Source organism: Hylobates moloch, unplaced genomic scaffold, assembly GCF_009828535.3.
Source record: "Hylobates moloch isolate HMO894 unplaced genomic scaffold, HMol_V3 SCAFFOLD_16, whole genome shotgun sequence".
NCBI lineage: Eukaryota > Metazoa > Chordata > Mammalia > Primates > Hylobatidae > Hylobates > Hylobates moloch.
Window position 1 is genome coordinate 67,540,636 of NW_026652291.1, and position 23,031 is coordinate 67,563,666.

Here is a 23,031-nt window from a genome sequence, read left to right on the forward strand (position 1 = left end):
ATTTTTTAGACACTTAAAACCTTTTTGTTAAAATGATTCTCACACTAGATTAATAAAATCTCTATGTCACAAAAAAATTAAGAGCTACCATGTATAGTCTTAAGATTTAGACAAATGTTTAGACATGTAGAGAATTTATATGCAAATTGTATGGCTCCTTCCTTTCAGGGATTTTTTTTTCCCCATAATTTCTAGCCCTGAGCTCCAATCTTTGATTGTTCAGCTCAGTAATTTTCCTGTTTTCTGCTTGAGTTCTTTGCCCTGTGTGCCATGTAATGTGTCAAGTACCCTCAGGAGAAAAGCTGGTTAACAATATATATTACCTTATGTGATTCTCTTCTTTCAAGAGTTAACCCCTCCAGTTTCTGCCTGCTTTGAACTGCTTTCATTGCCCTCACGTGGTTTGTTGTTGTTTTTGTTGTTTTATATATAAAGAAAGCACAGGTATACAACTTTTAGTGTTAAACAGACGTAATTTTCTATTTTGTCACCCCACACAGTCTGTAAAATTTTGCCAAATGCTAGGGAGGTTGTACTGCAACCTCTGCCTCCCAGGTTCAAGCGATTCTCCTGCCTCAGCCTCCCGAGTAGCTGGGATTATAGGCATGCTCTACCACTCCTGGCTAATTTTTGTATTTTTAGCAGAGACGGGGTTTCACCATGTTGGCCAGGCTGGTCTCGAACTCCTGACCTCAGGTGATCCACCCGCCTCAGCCTCCCAAAGTGCTGGGATTACAGGCATGAGCCACCACGCCCGGCCAGTGATTAATTTTTCAAAGGAGAAATTGAAATTATTGCCAATTTGACATAGAAGGATGTCAACACTAAATTGTTACATGGGGAAAAACAAGTTTTAGAACAGTATATATACTATCGTATTTTTGTTTTTTTACATATACACACGGACTTAGTAGACTATATGTAGAAAACAACCTGGAAGCATCCATTTCTAATTCTAATGGGGGTTGTGAGGGCTGGAATCAAGAGGGTTAAGTTTATACATTTCTAATGTTATTTAAATTTTTTATTACAAACACTTAGAACTTTTGCCATCAAAAGAAAACACAGTTTTGAAAAATTTGCTATTTTGTGTTTTTACTTTTGCATTTGACTGAGTATATTCATATTTCCTGTAGAATCTAAAATGTGACAATTTCAGCATATAAATATTACAGTGTTCTCAGTTTGTCTTATGAGACTTTCAGTGCAGTTGGACTTTTTTTCTGTTTAGGATTTCAACCTATATGAATAATGTGTTTTCTATTATTTAAATTGGTATTTTAAAAAACCTACAATTTTTTATTGTCCATTCGTAAAATAAACAAAAACTAGCAGTGCCCGAACTGCTAAATTAGCTAAGCTCTTTTCATTCTTTTCTTTTAAGTCAAATTAACGTGAGTCCTGTGAGTAGAGTAAGCTTATGTATTGAAACTGCCTAGACCAGGTGCAGAGGCTCACACCTGTTATCCCAGCACTTTAGGTGGTTGAGGTAGCAGGATCACTTGAGCTCAGACCAGCCTGGACAGCATAGTGAAACCTTGTCTCCCTTTCGAGTAGCTGGGACCACAGGCATACACCACCATGCCCAGCAAATATTTTGCAATTTTTGTAGAGACAGAGTTTTGCCAAATTATTCCAGGCTTGGTGGCCTGTGCCTGCAGTCCCAGCTAGTCAGGAAGCTGAGGTGGGAGGATGGTTTGAGCCCAGCAGGTCAAGGCTAGCCATGACTGCACCACTACACTCCGGCCTCCTAGCCTGGGTGACAGAGTGACACCCCGTCCCAGAAAAAAAAAAGAAAAGAAAAGAAAGTGCCCATAGGGGATCAAAATACTGATTTAGTCAATCCATTGGAAAAAACGCAGTCACACTAATTGGTCAGCTCCATATAAAAATAGTTTTCTTCTGACTCCCTGTTGTTTTCTTTATTAATGGGAAGGTTCATTTCTGAAACTTGTTTTTACCCTTGAAATTATAAATCCTTTTATGTGAGCTTGTGGGGGAAATTATAAATCCTTTTATGTGAGCTTGTAGGGGACATTATAAATCCTTTTATGTGAGCTTGTAGGGGACATTATAAATCCTTTTATGTGTGCTTGTCGGGGGAGGGTTGAAAATTACCTTTTGAGTACAGTGTTCACCATTTGGGTGATGGGTGCACTAAAAGCCCAGACATCACCATTATGCAATATATGCATGTAAGAAGCCTGTACTTGTACCCCCTAAATATATTTTTTAATTTTTTTAAATTAAAAAAAGTGGAAAAATAAATACATAAAATCATGTATATAACGTGAAATTGTATGTATCTGTCACATGTGTTATTTTTGATGCTGATGTATTTTATAAGTATCTATTTTAACTAAGAGCCAAGATCATTTCTAACATTTCTAACATTCTGTAGGTGCTGTTCCTATAATCAGATGTTCAAGAGGAACAGCGGCAGAAATGGTAGCAGTGGTAAGTTCATGCAGCTATCACGTGGAGATAAATAACATTGTGTGAATTGTTTTCCCACAAGTAACGCAAGTGTTTTGTTAGTATTTAAATATATGATTGCTTGGTTGTAAGTACCAATAGCAGATATTTTTATTTTATTACATTGAGATTGCACCGAAGATAAAAAGTAATCATTTACTTCCATGTGAGAAAGTAAAATTATTTACTCCAGTGTGCTATTCTAGTCCTATTTCTTTTTTTAAAACTAAAGTGTGTATTCCTCATTCAACCTTGTCTCTCCAAGCAGTATTTTACACTTATTTGATCCTCCAGATTACTTAATATTTAACTTCATTTAGCAAATATTTATTACTAATCATAACCATTTTTAAAATGAAGTGCTTTTTGCTATCCCACTATATTGAAGTAAAATATTAAGTATAAAGTAAGTGTTCATAAATGTGCTTTGAAGGTTAAGAAATGAGTAAGGGATTAGAGAAATTATAGAATTACTGAAAAAGAAGGAAGTATTTTGGAATTTTATTAGCCCAAGTGAATTACTGACTGGTGGAAGACTGCCTTCTTTCATATGTTCCATTTCTCTTCTGAGGCTTCTTGTACCCACCACTACTTTGTTCACCCCTACCCACCCAAGTCAACATTTTCTCCATATAGACACCTTCCTTGATAAAACAGTCACGCTTAGGAAAAGAGTGTGGGTCATTACTGCAAAGCATTTCCCATAGCCAAAGTAAAATTAGTCAATGAAAAGTTCTTATTAGTGAAATCAGGCCTGACTCACAGTGGAAAAGGCACTGATCTTTGTTAAGTCCAAGTTATGATGATATCGAAGTGGTAAGAAGGAGCTAAAATATTTAGATTTTAGATTTGCTATTTGTAAAGAAATTCCAGGTTTCTTGGTTATGAAACTAAAAACACATTATGAATTAATCTCCATAAAGTTATATGAAACTTGAGTTAATCTAAAATTTTATTTTTCAGAAACTAGACAAGAAACTTCGAGAAAATCTAAGAGATGCAAGAAACAGTCTTTTTACAGGTGATACACTTGGAGCTGGCCAATTCAGGTATTACTGTTATTAAATACATTTATAAGACTTAAAAATATTTGTAGAGTTTTTTTGTTACTTTTCTTGGCTGATAGAATATCCTTGTAATTGAAATTTGTTTCTTTTTAATGAGCTAATCAGGATCAAGGTTTTGACTCAAATTGTTCTTAAAATACAAGTGGAATATTTTATTCAATTTACCTTCTTTTGGTAAAAATTTCTAAGCATTTTATCATTTAAGCATTTTATCTATAAGATAAAATTTTATCTATTTATCATCTAAGCATTTTATCTATAAGAAAAATTTTTCTGTGTATAAGGCTTTGAAGGTCAGAAGCCATTTTATTTCAATTATCGTTAAACCGCTTGGTAATTTTTCAGAGTGAAACACTTGTGATACTTATATCTGTTTCCACCTCTATTAATCTAATTTCCATTTTATACTTAAATACTAATAGCCTAAACTTACAAAACATTTTATTATTGTTAGCATTTCTAGCATAAGTAATGCCAATGTTTTTGGCTGCTTATTATTGAATAGAACTACTAAAAAACCCTATACATTATAGTATATTTAACTTTTGATTGTTAATAGTAATGGAGAAAAGAAGTAAAGAAACCCACTCAAATGGCTGAGAATTGTTTAAAGAAGAGATTATATTCTGGAAAATTAATTCTTAACCCCAGTTTAGATGAATTAATAAATAAAGCCTGTGAGAATAAATAGATGCCCAGAGAAATAACTGCCCACTAGAAATAATAATTTCATAATAACCTTCTATAGACTTCAAGTCAATTTGGTGTCTCCTACAGCCTTATAAACTACTTGTATAATTTGGAGTTCACACTAGCACTGTGTTTCAATTGTTTGGTTAACTGTCTCAGTTTCCACATTATTTTAAATGGTTCTGTGATTTCATTGCTTGTCTTAAATATTCTTCAAAATGTTTCTCATTAGGTAGAAGAAAAACATCAAATTCTCACCTGATCTTTTTTTTTTTTTTTTTAACAGAACCAACCACTGTGTCATATCTTACTTAATAGTTCCCTTTTTGTAGCTCTCTGGTATAGGCCTTAGAAACCAATATAAAGGCACTGTTTTATTTGGATAATTTTTTTAAATTTATTCACATTATCATAATATGGGCATCTTGTTTCTCAACTTGTTGGATGTATTTCTTAATCGTTTTCATTAGTGGTCACAATCTTGCTGGACTATTGTTAAATACATTTGAATCCAACCATAGGCTGGTGATTTTCAACTAAAGGCAGTTTTTGCCTCCCATAGCCATTTGGTAATGTCTGGAGACATGTTTGGTTGTCATAACTGGTAGGTGTTACTAGAATCTTGTAGTATACATTGTAGGATGCTGCTAAACATCCTATAATGCACACCACAACCCCCTATAACAAGAAATTATCCAGCCCCAAATGTCAGTAGTGCTAGGGCTAAGAAACCCTGCGGTAGGCCATCCTCCCTTACCTTCCATCTAGCTCTGGTGTAATAAATCACAGTAGATTGCGAGGGTGCCACTCTGACTTTTTATCCCAGAGTCAATGCAGTTTGGTCCACTGTCCTATACCCAGAAGAGTGTAATGAGTTACTAAAATAATAATAAGTCTATTGCAAAAGGAAATATTGTAAACAGATAGTGATGCCTTTTGAAAAGTGGTGTGTTACTCCTGATATGATAGTGCCTCTAAAGCAGATCTCTAAAACTTCTGTAGACACATGGTAACCAAATGACTGTGCCTCAATTTGCTTTCGGTGGTAGTTTATTTCACATCTGAATTGTAATAATGGAGTAACAGTACATGAGGTGTCGTATGCCTTCTCTGTTAAGGGGATAATAATATAATTAGGTACTGTTATGGCATTATGTTTTCATTTTGTATATTATAGTGGTATAGAGTTTTTTGAGGCTTTTCTCCGGGGTCTGCTTTTTTGAGTTTGTGTTTATAGGAAAAAAATTCTAATTTATGAAACTGTCAAACATTTGTGTAAATTTATAAGCTCCTACTCTCTGTTTTCCCTGAAACTGACAATAACTATTCCTTATTGCCTTTTTTACAAAAATGTCAAAAACATCTGAGTAGAAGCAGCTTATTATTTTGCTAACTACAAAAATTATTCTATAGAAATATTTATATAGTTTTTTTCCTTAAAGTTTCCTGGCAGGGCATGATAGCTCACGCCTGTAATCCTAGTGCTTTGGGAGGCCAAGGTGGGAGGATCACTTGAGCCTAGGCATTCAAGATCAACCTGGGCAACGTGGTTAGTCGCCCCCATCTCTAAAAAAAATTTAAAAATTAGCCAAGAGTGGTGGTGCACACCTGGAGTCTCAGCTAATTGGGAGGCTGAGGTGGGAGGATTGCTTGAGCCTGAGAGGTCAAGGCTGCAGTGACCTGTGATTGTGCCGCTACACTCCAACCTGGGTGACAGAGTCTCAAAAAAAAATAGTTTCCTAAGTAAAATTTATAATCTGGCATCGTACACAAGCTCTAAGTAGTCCAAAGCATTACTGTAATTGTGTGACCATGTTAAATTTGTTTTTTAAAAGCCAGCCTCCCCCATCTCTATAAAAATGTTTAAAAATTAGCCAGGTGTGCGGTGGTGCACGCCTGTAGTCCCAGCTACTCCAGAAGCCGAGGCAGAAGGATTGGTTGAGCCCAGGAGTTCAAGGCTGCACTTAGCCACTGCACTCCGGCCTGGATGACAGAGCAAGACTCTGTCTTAACAAAAAGCAAAGTATTGTGGTGCTTGCTTCAGCAGCACATATACTAAAAAACAAAGTATTATGAATTGTCAATATTAGCATACTATTATTCATATCAAAATGGCATATACTGGAAAGTAGTAGAATATTTTAGATGTATACATTGGTATCAAGAGTTATGTAATTTTTTTAACATATATATTTACAGCTTCCAGAGGCCCTTATTAGTCCTTGTTGACAGAAACATAGATTTGGCAACTCCTTTACATCATACTTGGACATATCAAGCATTGGTGCATGATGTACTGGTAAGAGACTAAATACAGCACTTATTACTGAAATATAGTAACATGCAGTGTTCCCCTTAATTTAAAATTAACATCATGGCTACAGAAACAAAAATGAGAAGGATGGAACTGAGACCTGTGAACAAAACAAGTGATGGAATTTGGTATTACTGAGCGTGGATGCTGGAAAATGTGAAGCACTGAAGTTTAAAGTTTCAAATTTATGATCTTTATAGGGTAAAGTAGTGGTTTTGTTGGCCATGGAAAAGAAGGAAAAGAAAACAATTGAAGAAAATGGACTATCATGTTTTATTTTTAATTTTCAAACTGAAAAAGTAAATAAATGTGTTCTCCCTTAGGAGAAAGGCTATAATTTCTCCCTTTTCTCTGGGAATCAGTTAAACCTCATTTTGTGTTAAAAAAACAAATAGTATTTTTTATGTTACGCCATGTGTTTTCTGAAGTAATTCCTCATATCTGATTTTATGCTTATATCAAAAGTTTGTATTTATGCATATGTAAATTTAGCTGCTAAATGTTGTGTTTAGCATGTGACATACACAGGTGAATAAAACACGGCTTCAGTCTTCAAAGACAATGGAAAGAAAATAGGTACACAAATAATTTCTCTATGAGACACTATGTAGTAGGGCCAAAATAGTCTCTATTTGATAGACAGACGTTAAAGAATTGGAACTCAAATCATTGGCTTTGTTAAAACTAACACTGTAGTTTACTAACTCCTAGCTCAGGACTCTAGGGATTATACTATATAATCATATCATGATTGTAAAGCTTGCCCAAAATGTCATATAAACAGGAAATGAAAGGCTGAGTGTAGTGGCTCATGCCTGTAATCCCAGCACTTTGGGAGGCCAAGGCAGGCGGATCACATGAGGCCAGGAGCTAAAGACCAGCCTGGCCAACATGGCGAAACCCTGTCTCTATTGAAAATACAAAAATTAGCCAAGCGTGGTGGCACACGCCTGTAATCCCAACTATTTGGGTGGCTGAGGCTTGAGAATTGCTTGAACCCAGGAGGCAGAGGTTGCAGTGAGCCAAGATTGTGCCACTGCACTCCAGCCTGGGTGACAGAGCAAGACCTAGTCTCAAAAAAAAAAAAAAAAAAAGGAAAGACGTGCAATAGATGATTTGGTTTATTTCTTTAAAACCTGGATATTGGCTCTAAAGTGTTTATTTAAATAAATCAGATTTAGAATTACTGATGGAAATTTGCAGTTCTTCTATGCCATGACTCTAGGATGAGTGTCAAAGAAATAGCAGTCAACTTTAATTCAGTAGAGAGGGCAAGAAGAATCAAAGGGACTCTTGAATTAAACCCTAAGTAGTAGAACATGGAAGCTGGCTTTAGGAGGTCAAGTAAGAGGTGGGAGAGGAGGAATTCAGTTCTACCAACATTTAAGTGCCTGCTCTTTAACACACTTTCTAAACCCTGGCTTCAATAGTAACAAAAACAATAGCTTTCCTGTCTTTCTAGAGCTTACATTCTAGTAGGGGAAACAGGCAGTAAAGAAAATAAAACTTGCAGCATTTCAGAAGGTGGAAGATACCCTGAAGGACAGTAAAGTAAATAATGGTAAACAGGAGTGAAATTTTAAAACGGGGAAGATCTCACTGATAAAGTGACATTTGAGTAAAGATCTAAAGGAGGTAAGGTAGTGGATTATATAGCTATGTGGGAAAAGAACATAAGCAGAAGGATGCCTAATATGTTTGGAAAATGGCAAGGCAACCAGATGGCTACAATGAAGAGAGGCAGGGGAAGAGAAGCAGGAGAAAAGGTTAAATAAATAGGACCCAGGAAGCAATATAATACAGGACTCTGGGGATTATAGTGTATGATCGTATCGTGATTGTAAAGGCCATTGATTTTAATTTGATGGAAATGGGGAACCACATGGGATTCTGGTATACATTTTAAGACTGTCACTCTAGCTGTTATATTGAAAATGGACTCCTTGGGGGCAGAGGAAGAGCAAGATCGGTTAGGAGGCTGTTGCAGTTATCTTAGCTGAGATGATAGCAGCTTATACCAGGACAGAAATGGTAAGGGCTGCGATTTTTATACTGACTGTAGAGTATAGGATTTGCTGATGAGTTAGATGCGGCAGTTAGATGCAGAGAGAGAGAGAGAACTCAAAGATGACTCCAAGGTTTTAGCCTTTGCAAATGGCAAGACGTTGTTGTTTAGTGGGATGGAAAAGGCAGTTTCTCCAGGGAAGATCAGATGTTTAGTTTTGGATATGTTAAATGTGAGATGCCAGCCAGGCATGGTGGCTCATACCTGTCATCTCAGCACTTTGGGAGGCCAAGGCAGGAGGATCACTTGGGCCCAGGAGTTCAAGACCAGCCTGGCAACATAAAGAAGCACCATCTTTACAAAAAAATAAGAATTAGTGAGTTGTGGTGGCACACCTACTCAGGAGGCTGAGGTGGGAGGATCAGTTGATCCCAACAGGTTGAGGCTACTACAGTGAACTGTGATCACATCACTGTCCTCCAGCCTGGGTAACAGAGTAAAGACCCTGTCTCAAAAAAAAAAAAAAAAAGTGAGATGCCCATTAAGATATCCAAATGTAAATGTTGAGTAGGTAGTTACATGAGTCTGGAGTTCAGGAAAAAAGTCTGGTCCTCAGCCTCCCAAAGTGCTGAGATTACAAGTATGAGCCACTGCACCCAGACAGAAAATATTTTTAAATGAGGGAAATTACAACATGTTTGTGTACTAATGGGAATGATCCAAACAGCAAAGTTAATGATGCAGGAGATAAGAGCATCCTGCAGGTGGCATTAGTGAGCACTGTAGACCAGGATTTCTCAACCTTGGCATTACTGACATTTTGGACCTGATCATTCTTTGTTGGGGGGCAGGGGGAGCTGTCCTGTGCATTGTAGGATGTTTAGCATCATTCCTAGCCTTGACTCTCTAGGTGCCAGTGGAACTCCCTCAGTTGCGACAACCAAAACATCTTACACATCGCCAATTATACCCCAGGTGGCAGAAAGGGGCAACATTGCCCAATTGAGAACCATGGTTACAGGCTGACGACATGAGTTTCAAAGCTAGTTTTAGGAAAGAGGGCAAGAGTCTGGGAGTAGCAAGGAAGACACCTAATTCCAGTCTCAGATCCAGTGGTATGAGCTGTGAGAGGTTAAAGAAAAAAAAGAAAAATCAGGTTCCCATTTGAGAAGGCTGCAGGAGTTAGCCAGTTGGAGTTCAGTTAGAGCAAGAAAGAACAGGGAAAGTTTGGAGAGGATGTTCAGAACAGGAGATTTTGCTGATGACTGAGTATGGGTTCCAGAAGTGATGACAGGATTTCTAGAGTAGGGTAAGAATAGGAGATGGGGTCTCAGTGGGATTGGAGGTTAAAGAGTTGTACAGGGATTAATGGGCATAATAAGATAGTATTGGTAGTCTTGAATCATATTTGGTTGGTGGGGCCCTTACTGTTGGGTGGGAGCAAGGGGCGAGTGTCTTAATAAGACCATAGCATACAGATCACGGGTGCCTCATCACACCTGCCAGTGGTGGTGTTAAGGCAATCTAAAGCACCGAGATGTCTAGGGATCCTTTCCAGTTCTTGAGCTTTAAGAGTCCCTTGGCTCCCTCTTCATTCCCCTGGATGGAGGAAATTAAAGTACAGGGTGCTTTGAGTACAGGAGATAAGACACATTTACATAATTGCAACATAAAAAGAGTAGACTCAGTCTCCATTGTCAGAAGAAATTGGGAAATATAACTTAGGGCAGAGATTCCCTAAAACCAAACAAGGATAATACTGGTCTTTGATGAGGTTTTCACTGTTTCAGAATGAGATGAGAATAAAAAGGACTATGAAATGTGTTTTTATACTGGCCTTTATACTAATTTTTATTTCCTACTATTTGAAGTGAAAATATCCTTTTAAAAATAAAAGGTGATGAAAGTAGATGGTAGAGTTGTTTTTGTTTAATCTTCACATAAAAAGTTGGGAATCTTTGAAGAGGTTGGTTATAATTAACTATACAACTTAAAATGACTTAATTCTGTTCATTAATCTTAATGCAGTTTCTGGATGTGAACAAACTATAACTGAGATGTCATAAATTATAATCACACAAATTTTTGTTGATTGCTAAAGCTGCTTTCGAAGGTCTTCAGAGCTTGTAGAACACTTAATAATTATACCCTTTGCCTCCACAAGATGGAGTAAGTAGATAGTAAATGTTAACTTAAAAGTGCAGTTTACTTTTTATATGAAATGTCTTTGCCTGAAAATCTGCACCATTGATAATTGTTTATATATTAGAACTTAGAAACAACTATGAAAATTCACACAGCTTCCCTCTGTGTCAGAAAGATTCTTTTTCTCATTTTAAACGGGAAATACACTCTTCTGGTTAAAAAAAAAAAGCAACTTTGCAGTACCCATCTCCTTTTATTGGGATATAAGAAGCAAAATTAGTAATTAGAAGCCCTGATTCTTTTTTATTATATCTTGGTTGCAGGAGAGGTGGATTTGATTGTTCAGCTGCAGAGCTGTTGACTTCAGTCAAAGGGATGGACATTATTTTATCTCTGTTTTTTACTTGGCCTTTATTTTTCCAATCTTAGGTTCTCTTTTTGTACCTTTCACCCTCTGCTACTGACTCTTATTATTTGAAACATTAAATCGGAAGTTATACTAATATACATGGGGACTTTAATTAAAGTTTACCTTTTTTTCCAGTCAAGAATTTTTTTAAAAAGTGGTTTCCAAATAAATATGTATTTTTTGAAAGGTTGTAAGAGAAGCATTATATTTATTTTTATTTTATTTATTTATTTATTTATTTGAGATGGAGTCTTGCCTTGTCGCCCTGGCTGGAGTGCAGTGGTGCAATCTCGGCTCACTGCAACCTCTGCCTCCCAGGTTCGAGCGATTCTCCTGCCTCAACCTCCTGTGTAGCTGGGACTACAGGCATGTGCAACCATCTCCGGCTAATTTTTGTATGTTTGATAGAGATGGGGTTTCACCATGTTAGCCAAGCTTCTCTAGAACTCCTGACCTCAGGTGATCCACCCGCCTCAGCCTCCCAAAGTGCTGGGATTACAGGCATGAGCTAATGCACCTAGCTAAGGTTATAAGAGAAGCATTTCAGAAACACCTATTTCCTTAAAGATGTGTGATTGCAATGTAACAAATGCCTAGGTATAGTTCAAGATTGATGCTTTGGGTCCAAGGTTGACATTCTTTGATCCTCTAATCTTTATTAACACAAAACCTCTTGGTCAGCACTATGTAGCCTAATTTCAAGCATTTGCATAAAAGTCAAAAGTGTAATGTAAACTTTTACTCATTTAATCCAAGCAAATACATATTTTACTGTACTTGGTAGGAAGTGTCTACTGAAGGTCTGTACGCTATGTAATTTGCAGAGACAATCAATAAAGTCATTTGTTTAAGTATCATTTTATGAACTAACAGATTTTTATATTTGAGATGTTTTTACACTATTACAGTCATTCATTTTGATGCTTGAATTATCTCGTTTTTGGCCTATTATGTTGGCCTTGATAGCTTCTTGACATAACCCCATCAGTCTTTGATAGTTTCTTTGCTTCCTGGTATGAAAAATATCCTAAGCTAATCATATTCATTTTCTGCCTCAGACCTGGCTGCATCCATTTCTCAAAAAGCTTCTGGTTCCTTTGAGTGACAAATAGTGGATACCACAGTCTGGGCTATTAGGGCTGTTTATTTCTACTGGGATACTTTTCCTTCCAGACATTTTCCATGGTGAAAAAGACAGCATCTTCCAGTTTTCTCATTCTCTGAGATTAAAGAACCCATTTTTTTTATAACAAGTAGTATTGTGAAATTGTAAAATTGCATTAGTGACTGTTGACTTTGCACACAATTTGAAAGCATCAATGGAAGGCTGAGTCTTCCTGTTTCTTCCTAACAAACATGTTTTAATCCTTGCTCTACTTGAGTTTCATTTGAGAGACTGATTTGTGTAAACCAAAGAAACCAGATGACTGTTATGTAAAGCAGAAAATATTTGGATTTAAATTGTTAGATGGATTAAAACCACATATCATCACCATGCCTGGGAGTTTTGTTTCTTCAGCCACTCAGGAGAGCTGTACCATTATAAATACACATTTATATCATTTTAGCTAGAAGCCCATCTTAATATATATGTATCTGTTGTAGAGTGATGGATGTCAAATAACATCTGATGTGTAACTTGTTCTCTAGAGTAAAGCTTCTGATCTCTTCTCATTGAGTTCCATAGTTATCCATGCTCTTTGAGGGTCGGAAATTGTTTATTGGTTGTGTATAATTGATTTCTCGGTAAGAAATAGAATTACAGTCTCTAGGAGCTTCTGTAAATTGTGTCGTTAGAGGCATTATCACCACTTTATCAAATGTTGAACAGAAACTGCTTTTGAAGCATTTAGGAAGAGTAGAAATAAGTTTTAAACTCCCTTTTGCTTAGGTGCCTAGTCTTTAACATTTTCTCTTATGGAAATTAGTTTTAGGGATGAGCTTTGAAAAATAAATTTTTCACATAATGCTTTAATTTTCCCTAAATCCAATTGAAACTGTTACAGGTATTGAAACCGTGATATATTAGTCTGTTGATCTATCTTATGAAGACAATGATCCTTATTCCTGTCTTAGAATTCTATCTTCTGTTTGATATATTAAAGATCATATTTTGTCTTTTACCCGCCTTTGCAAAAAGTGATGAAACTCATAGCTTTTATTTTACAATTAAAATCTTAAGTATGAAAGAAATAATTGTGATTTACAGGAGGAATATTTGCCTGCTTTAGAGAAAATACACACAAATGTATTCGTGTGCATTAAGCATTTTATCATTTCTTCTCTCATTGCTGTCAACCCTATTCCCCAAACTATTTAACTCCTAAGATGAAGATTTTCTCCAGAGAAAATACTTTTTTGGAGATGAGAATTCTCCCTAGGTTTGTGTGCAAGGATGGGACAATATAGGTGTGCTCATCTTAAAATGACTGATGGGACATTTATTTAATGTAGGCGAGTATAGAAGCCAAAGCCGTGGAAGATGTTGGTGGAGCCAATGGGTAGTACTTCCTTTCCTCTTCCTCACATCCGTTAGTTCTGTTCACTTCCTTCCTTATCAAGAAGTATTTATATGTGTTCCCTAGTTTTAAATAGATTCTCCCTTGTATTTTATTTCTCTTGTTGGTTAATTTGATAGTAGAAGTTGAAGACTCACCTTAGTGTGTCACCTCAATATGAAAATTCTGGTGTTGTATTTATGACTCCAAAGTACATCTGTTGAAACAATAGATGTTTAATGATTGCTGTAATAGCGTTTAGAGTTAAGGAGATAGTAAATTCTTGCCAAAATAAAAGATATTTTTATTTTACTTTAATTTGCCTGTGAACTACAAGTCTGCATAAATAGGTATTGCTTATATTATCCAGAGATTATTTTGTTAACATTAACTCTCTCTGGCTCTGCTGATTGCTCTAACTTGGGAAAGGAAAACAAGACTGCCGAAGGCTTCTCCATGTTTTTAGCATTTCCTGATGGGATTTATTTATATATAGTGATTTGGGGCACCTTTGTCCTATCTTCTAAGGAAAATGTGACTGTCAATGGAAACAGATTAGACTCTGCTTAATTAGTTAAAAGTAATTCTGTTGTCTTTTATTTGTGTATAAACGTTCAGTTGCTTTAACATGATTGGGTACAGCACAGAATGTTTTAATTTCCTAACTTGGAAGATTGAAATTACCTTTATTTGCCTTGCTATTATGCAAACAATGGAAATATCCTTGCTATTAAATTATTTCTCAGAATTCTTAACATCTTTTATTCCTTTATTATTTTGTGTTTCAAGTATTCCATCAATACTTCAGTAATAACATGCTCTCCTACTTTTAGAGCAGTAATTTTGCTAGCAAGTTAACTTTATTTTGAATGAGCTGTGTCATCACCATGGAAACAGCACTTCACTAGAAATTCTAGTTAATAAAACTTAACTGTTTAAAGATGTTTCTCTTCAATCTTTTATTTTGTTAGATAGTTTTTTAAATCTAGGCTTCTTCCCAGATGTAGCTGTTACTGTTTAAAATAGTTTTCCACAATTGTGCTATTTTTACTTTCTTTCTATATGGATGATTTTTGTGCAAAGTGAAGTTTAGATAAGAGGATGGGAAACAGAGGATTAAGTAAAGTCACTTTCTTGCCCTATGATAATATGAGGGGTCTATAGGAAAAACAGTAATAGAGTGAAATATACTAAACTTTTGTCATTCCAACCATTTATTGTAACTCTCTAGTCTTTAAATTGCCTATTTATCACCTGAGGCTACCCATGTTCTGCACTACAGGGAATTTCAAGTGATAGAATCTAATTCCACTCACTCTGTTCTCGCTGTGATAGAATTAAAACATAATGCTTAAAAGCACTGCCTCTGAAGTCAGACTGCCTAGATTTTAATCTTGATTCTGCCATGTATTTATGTATAACTTTGGACAATTAACTTCTTTATGCCTCAGTTTTTTCATCTTGAATGGGAATTTTATTACTGCTTCTACAGGTTATTGTAAGGATCAAATGACTTAATATAAGGTGCTAAGAATAGTGCCTTGCAAATGAAAGATAGCCATGCTTCTGAACAAAGGCAGCAGAAACTTCTGCAGACTTAAACGTCCCTGTCTGACAGCTCTGAAGAGAGCAGTGGTTCTCCTAGCATGGTGCTTGAGCTCTGAGAACAGACAGACTGCCTCCTCAAGTGGATCCCTGACCCCTGTGTAGCCTAACATGGAGACACCTCCCAGTAGGGGCTGACTGACACCTCATACACCCAGGCGCCCCTCTGAGATGAAGCTTGCAGAGGAAGGATCAGGCAGCAATATTTGTTGTTCTGCAATATTTGCTGTTCTGCAGCCTCCACTGGTGATTACCCAGGCAAACAGGGTCTGGAGTGGACCTCCAGCAAACTCCAACAGACCTGCAGCTGAGGGACCTGTTAGAAGGAAAACTAACAAGCAGAAAGGAATAGCATCAACATCAACAAAAAGGACATCCACACCAAAACTGCATCTGTAGGTCACCATCATCAAAGACCAAAGGGAGATAAAATCACAAAGATGGGCAGAAAATAGAGCAGAAAAGCTGAAAATTCTAAACACTAGAGTGCCCCTTCTTCTCCAAAGGATCGCAGCTCCTCGCCAGCAACGGAACAAAGATGGATGGAGAATGACTTTGACGAGTTGACAGAAGTAGGCTTCAGAAAGTCGATAATAACAAGTTTCTCCAAGCTAAAAGAAGATGTTTGAGCCCATCACAAGGAAGCTAAAAACCTTGAAAAAAGATTAAAAGAATGGCTAACTAGAATAAACAGTATAGAGAAGACCTTAAATGACCTAATGGAGCTGAAAACCATGGCACGAGAACTACGTGACACATGCACAAGCTTCAGCAGCCGATTCGATCAAGTGGAAGAAAGGGTATCAGTGATTGAAGATCAAATTAATGAAATGAAACAAAAAAGAGAAATTTAGAGAAAAAAGAGTAAAAAGAAACAAAGCCTCCAAGAAATACGGGACTGTGAAAAGACCAAATCTGCGTCTGATTGGTGTACCTGAAAGTGACAGGGAGAATGGAACCAAGTTGGAAAACACTCTTCAGGATATTATCCAGGAGAACTAACCCAACCTAGCAAGACAGGCCAACATTCAAATTCAGGAAATACAGAGAACACCACAAAGATGCTCGAGAAGAGCAACCCCAAGACACATAATTATCAGATTCACCAAAGTGAAATGAACAAAAAAATGTTACGGGCAGCCAGAGAGAAAGGTCACGTTACCCACAGAGGGAAGCCCATCAGACTAACAGTGGATCTCTCAGCAGAAACTCTATAAGCAAGAAGAGAATGGGGGCCAATATTCAGCATTCTTAAAGAAAAGAATTTCCAACTCAGAATTTCATATCCAGCCAGAGTAAGCTTCAGAACTAAAAGAGAAATAAAATCCTTTACAGACAAGCAAATGCTGAGAGATTTTGTAACTACCAGGCCTGCCTTACAAGAGCTCCTGAAGGAAGCACTAAACATGGAAAGGAACAATCAGTACCAGCCACTGCAAAAACATGCCAAATTGTAAAGACCATAGATGCTAGGAAGAAACTGCATCAACTAACAGGCAAAATGACCAGCTAACTTCATAATGACAGGATCAAATTCACACATAACAATATTAACCTTAAACATAATGGGAAAAATGCCCCAATTAAAAGACACAGACTGGCAAATTGGATTAAGAGTCAAGACCCATCAGTGTGCTGTATTCAGGAGACCCATCTCATGTGCAGAGACACACAAAGGCTCAAAATAAAGGGATGGAGGAAGATCTACCAAGCAAATGGAAAGCAAAAAAAAAAAGCAGGGGTTGCAATCCTAGTCTATGATAAAACAGACTTTAAACCAACAAAGATCAAAACAGACAAGGCCATTACATAATGGTAAAGGGATCAATTCAACAAGAAGAGCTAACTATCCTAAATATATATGCACCTAATACAGGAGCAAACCAAGATTCATAAAACAAGTCCTTAGAGACCTACAAAGAGACTTAGACTCCCACACAATAATAATGGGAGACTTTAACACCCCACTGTCAATATTAGACAGATCAACGAGACAGAAGGTTAACAAAGATATCCAGGACTTGAACTCAGCTCTGCACTAATAGACATCTACAGAACTCTCCACCCCAAATCAACAGAATACACATTCTTCTCAGTACCACATCACACTTATTCCAAAATTGACCACATAGTTGGTAGTAAAGCACTCCTCAGCAAATATAAAAGAACAGAAATCACAACAAACTCTCTCTCAGACCACAGTGCAATCAAACTAGAACTCAGGATTAAGAAACTCACTCAAAACCGCTCAACTACATGGAAACTGAACAACCTGCTTCTGAATGACTAATGGGTAAATAACGAAATGAAGGCAGAAATAAAGATGTTCTTTGAAACCAATGAGAACAAAGACACAAATACCAGAATCTCTGGGACACATTTAAAGCAATGTGTAGAGGGAAATTTACAGCACTAAATGCTCACAAGAGAAAGCAGGAAAGACCTAAAATTGACACCGTAACATCACAATTAAAAGAACTAGAGAAGCAAGAACAAACACATTCAAAAGCTAGCAGAAGGCAAGAAATAACTAAGACCAGAGCAGAACTGAAGGAGATAGAGACACAAAAAACCCTTCAAAAAATCAATGAATCCAGGAGCTGTTTTTTTGAAAAGATCAACAAAATTGATAGACCACTAGCAAGACTAATAAAGAAGAAAAGAGAGAAGAATCAAATAGATGCAATAAAAAATGATAAAGGGGATATCACCACCGATCCCACAGAAATACAAACTACCATCAGAGAATACTATAAACACCTCTATGCAAATAAACTAGAAAATCTAGAAGAAATGGATAAATTCCTCGACAAATACACCCTCCCAAGACTAAACCAGGAAGAAGTTGAATTGCTGAATAGACCAATAACAGGCTCTGAAACTGAGGCAATAATCAATAGCCTACCAACCAAAAAAAGGTCCATGACCAGGCGGATTCACAGCTGAATTCTACCAGAGATACGAAGAGAAGCTGATACCATTCCTTCTGAAACTATTCCAATCAATAGAAAAAGAGGGAATCCTCCCTAAGTCATTTGATGAGGCCAGCATCATCCTGATACCAAAGCCTGGCAGAGACACAACAAAAAACGAGAATTTTAGACAAATATCCCTGATGAACATCAATGCGAAAATCCTCAGTAAAATACTGGCAAAGCAAATCCAACAGTACATGAAAAAGCTTATCCACCACGAACAAGTTGACTTCATCCCTGGGATGCAAGGCTGGTTCAACATATGCAAATCAATAAACATAATCCATCATATAAACAGAACCAAAGACAAAAACCACATAATTATCTCAATAGATGCAGAAAAACCCTTCGACAAAATTCAACAGCCCTTCATGCCAAAACCTCTCAATAAATTAGGTATTGATGGAACCTATCTCAAAATAATAAGACCTGTTTATGACAAACTTACAGCCAATATCATACTGAATGGGCAAAAACTGGAAGCATTCCCTTTGAAAACTGGCACAAGACAGGGATGCCCTCTGTCACCACTCTTACTCAACATAGTGTTGGAAGTTCTGGCCAGGGCAATCAGGCAAGAGAAAGAAATAAAGGATATTCAATTAGGAAAAGAGGAAGTCAAATTGTCCCTCTTGGTAGATGACATGATTGTATATTTAGAAAACCCCATTGTCTCAGCCCAAAATCTCCTTAAGCTGATAAGCAACTTCAGCAAAATCTCAGGATACAAAATCACCGTGCAAAAATCACAAGCATTCTTATACACAAATAACAGACAAACAGCCAAATCATGAGTGACCTCCCATTCACAATTGCTACAAAGAGAATAAAATACCTAGGAACTCAACTTACAAGGGATGTGAAGGACCTCTTCAAGGAGAACTACAAACCACTGCTCAACGAAATAAAAGAGGGCACAAACAAATGGAAAAACATTCCATGCTCATGGATAGGAAGAGTCAATATCGTGAAAATGGCCATACTGCCCAAGGTAATTTATAGATTCAATGCCATCCCCATCAAGCTACCAATGACTTTCTTCACAGAATTGGAAAAAACTACTTTAAAGTTCATATGGAACCAAAAATGAGCCCACATTGCCAAGACAATCCTTAGCCAAAAGAACAAAGCTGGAGGCATCCCGCTACCTGACTTCAAACTATACTACAAGGCTACAGTAACCAAAACAGCATGGTACTGGTACCAAAACAGAGATATAGACCAGTGGAACAGAACAGAGGCCTTAGAAATAACACCACACATCTACAACCATCTGATCTTTGACAAACCTGACAAAAACAAGAAATGGGGAAAGGATTCCCTATTTAATAAATGGTGCTGGGAAAACTGGCTAGCCATATGTGGAAAGCTGAAACTGGATCCCTTCCTTACACCTTATACAAAAATTAATTCAAGATGGATTAAAGACTTAAATGTTAGACCTAAAACCATAAAAACCCTAGAAGAAAACCTAGGCAATACCATTCATGGCATAGGCATGGGCAAGGACTTGATGACTAAAACACCACAAGTAATGGCAACAAAAGCCAAAGTAGACAAATGGGATCTAATTAAACTAAAGAGCTTCTACACAGCAAAAAAAACTACCATCAGAGTGAACAGGCAGCCTACAGAATGGGAGAAAATTTTTACAATCTACCCATCTGACAAAGGGCTAATAACCAGAATCTACAAAGAATGTAAACAAATTTACAAGAAAAAAATCAAACAACCCCATCAAAAAGTGGGCAAAGGATATGAACAGACACTTTTCAAAAGAAGACGTTTATGCAGCCAACAGACACATGAAAAAATGCTCATCATCACTGGTCATCAGAGAAATGCAAATCAAAACCACAATGAGATACCATCTCACACCAGTTAGAATGGTGATCATTAAAAATTCAGGAAACAACAGGTGTTGGAGAGGCTGTGGAGAAATAGGAACGCTTTTACACTGTTGGTGGGAGTGTAGACTAGTTCAACCGTTGTGGAAGACAGTGTGGTGATTCCTCAAGGATCTAGAACTAGAAATACCATTTGACCCAGCCATCCATTACTGGGTATGTAGACATCTGTAATTTTTCAAATCCTGCTTTTTATGTCAAAGAGAAAAATGGCAAACTATTATAAAAGATTTGAGAAAGTTACAAGGTTTGGGTTAAGGACCTAGAGTCAGTATTGATAACCTTGTTTTATCTAAAGGAGATTGAATTGCATTTAGTATATTTAATCTGCTAAGACCTAGAATAATCATTAATTTAAAATATATACAGATACCTTAGAACTAAGATAATTATATTTCAGTCATGCTGGATAATTTCTCCATACTGTATCTTCCTTCTTTATCAATCATTTACTTGTTGATAGCCATGTTTTATCTCTCATTATTCTTTAGTTGGCATTGAACCATAAAATGCTGCTATTTGTGAGGGAACCCATAGATGTAGTGCAAGAAGTTGGGGGAAAGAAAAAAGATACTTTTATTTTTGCCTAGTGGTTTTTTGTGGGTTTTGTTTGGTTTGATTTTGGGTTTTGGGCGGGGGGGGGTTGTTTTTTTTTACAGAAAGGTACAAAAATCAAGCCTCACGTGAATAAAATTAGTCCTAGGCAAGAAAGTTTAGCCACTACTGGCCTGGCTCTTAAAGTTTATGTGAAAGAGGTGCATCACGTATTATTATAGCATCTATTGTAATTTTTAAAATTGCAATTCATCACTCAAGTGACACATCAGAAGTTGACTCTCTAAGAGTTTAAAAATATTTAAGATAACGTTTGTTACTGGAAATGACCAAGAATCAGGAGGCCTGGTTGCATAAGTTGATTTAGCCAAACATTGGACTACTGTGTAGTTAGGATAAAGATGAAGTAAACATACATATACAGATACAGAAAGAGCTGTAAAATGTATTATTAGATGAAAACAGATATAACATGTACGCTGTAATCCCATTTTAAAAAATAAAATTAAGAGGATGTATATGTGCTATTATATGCATCAAATTTTTCTAGAAGGATACAAAAGCATATTAACATGTTTTTCTCTTGTTTGAAATTTTAATATACATCTAATACTTTCATTAAAATACAGAAACAAAATTACATTTGTATGTAACAAAAGGTTGGGAGGAGATCTTTTAAATTTCAGATCTATATTTTGTCCTTGGAAACATTAGAAAGGTCAACAAGATTCTATGTTTATTAGACTTAGGAAACAGTTATTTAACACAAGACTACTTTTTCCTAGGATTTCCATTTAAACAGGGTTAATTTGGAAGAATCTTCAGGAGTGGAAAACTCTCCAGCTGGTGCTAGACCAAAGAGAAAAAACAAGAAGTCTTATGATTTAACTCCAGTTGATAAATTTTGGCAAAAACATAAAGGAAGGTAAGCAAAATATCAATAAGTAAAAGATTCATTTTTTTAAAGAGAAATTAAGGTGTCATCCACCTTAATGAATTCGAGAAAAAATTCAAAAGGGTCATGTAGGTTCATTCACCCAATGAGTGGGGGCTGTAATTAGATAGTCCATAGATATTTGTCTTTATTTCTCCATTTCTCACTGATTCCTAAGTTGTTTTTTGTTAATTGTTGTTTTATAGGGACCGCTTCTCCTTTCAGTGAGATCATCCTATATGATTTTGAAGATACTACAGATAGTCTTTTTCAATTTTGTTGCTGTCTCCACTGACTCTAAGACCATCTCTGCCTTTCATTTAAATTGGCTTTTGTGATTTTGGGGGTGATTTTTTCCTTTTTGATACATGTTGCCCTCATGTAAACCTTGCTTTAAATACTTGTGGAGAGAGTACCTAAGCCTGAAGCCTAGAAATTTATTCAAAGTACATTAGAAATAATGAGTGATAAAACTGCATTAATTTGCCATGTGATTTACTGTGGGCAGATATACATATCCCATGTGATGCTATGCCCCCTTAAAGTTTAGGGTACTCCATGGGCTCAGTTACTGCTATAAAAGTTATCTAGTGATCATTATGGCTAGAGCAATCATTCTAAACAAAAATATTATTCCTCAGAGAAAAAGAATACTGTTCATCAACAATTATGAAAATACGATTTTTAAAAAATATTTCAAAATGTGTGTGTTTCCTTAATATAGCTGTTCTTTTTGGGCTTATATTTATTGTTTAAAGAGAAGTAGAATATAGACTTGGTTCAACATGCTGGGTTTTTAATATGTTTTATCTTTTTTTTACTTACAACTGTTTTTTACGCTGGAAAATCAAATCGCCATAACAAAGATTTGACTTTCTCTGCAGAGAAAAGTCACTGTCTTTCTCTTTCTCACTATGGCAGTTTTAGGTACTATTTTAATTAATTTTGATTAATTTGACTTCTAAATAATACTCTTCCCTTTGGAATGCCATAATCTACATTTCCCTCCAGAATGGTGAAGTACAAGAAATTACTTTTATTGGAGAGGCATTATTTATAGAGAATACAGAATATTTTGAAGTTGGCATTCCCTAATAAAAGCTTAAGAAAAAAGTCTCTTTATTCAAATATGGAAATTTTGAATTTTTTTTAGAACATAAGTTTAAGAATAATTTAAGAGGTCAGTTGAACAGTAAGAATTTTAACCTCATATTCATTAAGTAGGAATAGCTCTTTTGCTCTGCATCTTACTACGATAGTAACATGGGCACAAAGACACTTGGAGATAGCATAAACAAGTGACTTAAATCTCTCTGAGCTTCAGTTTCCTCATCAGTAAAATAGGGAGATAATAATTCTATCTAGTGCCCTATTTCAGAAGGTTGTTAAGAAGATTGAGATAATGAATTTAAAGGAGTAATTTGCCCAAGTCATCCAGCTTTCGTTGGTAAA

At 36.3% G+C, this 23,031-nt stretch overlaps 1 protein-coding gene across 2 annotated transcripts in view; it reads left to right on the forward strand.

Moving 5' to 3' along the window:
• SCFD1 (sec1 family domain containing 1) overlaps positions 1–23,031 on the forward strand; it is a 113,194-nt gene that overhangs the window by 25,239 nt on the left and 64,924 nt on the right. For both annotated transcript variants that reach the window (XM_058429351.1, XM_032134784.2), the window contains 4 exons: positions 2,402–2,457; positions 3,439–3,524; positions 6,432–6,531; positions 21,431–21,570. In XM_058429351.1, coding sequence (XP_058285334.1) covers positions 2,402–2,457; positions 3,439–3,524; positions 6,432–6,531; positions 21,431–21,570 — 382 coding nt within the window. The remainder of the gene's footprint in view (positions 1–2,401; positions 2,458–3,438; positions 3,525–6,431; positions 6,532–21,430; positions 21,571–23,031) is intronic.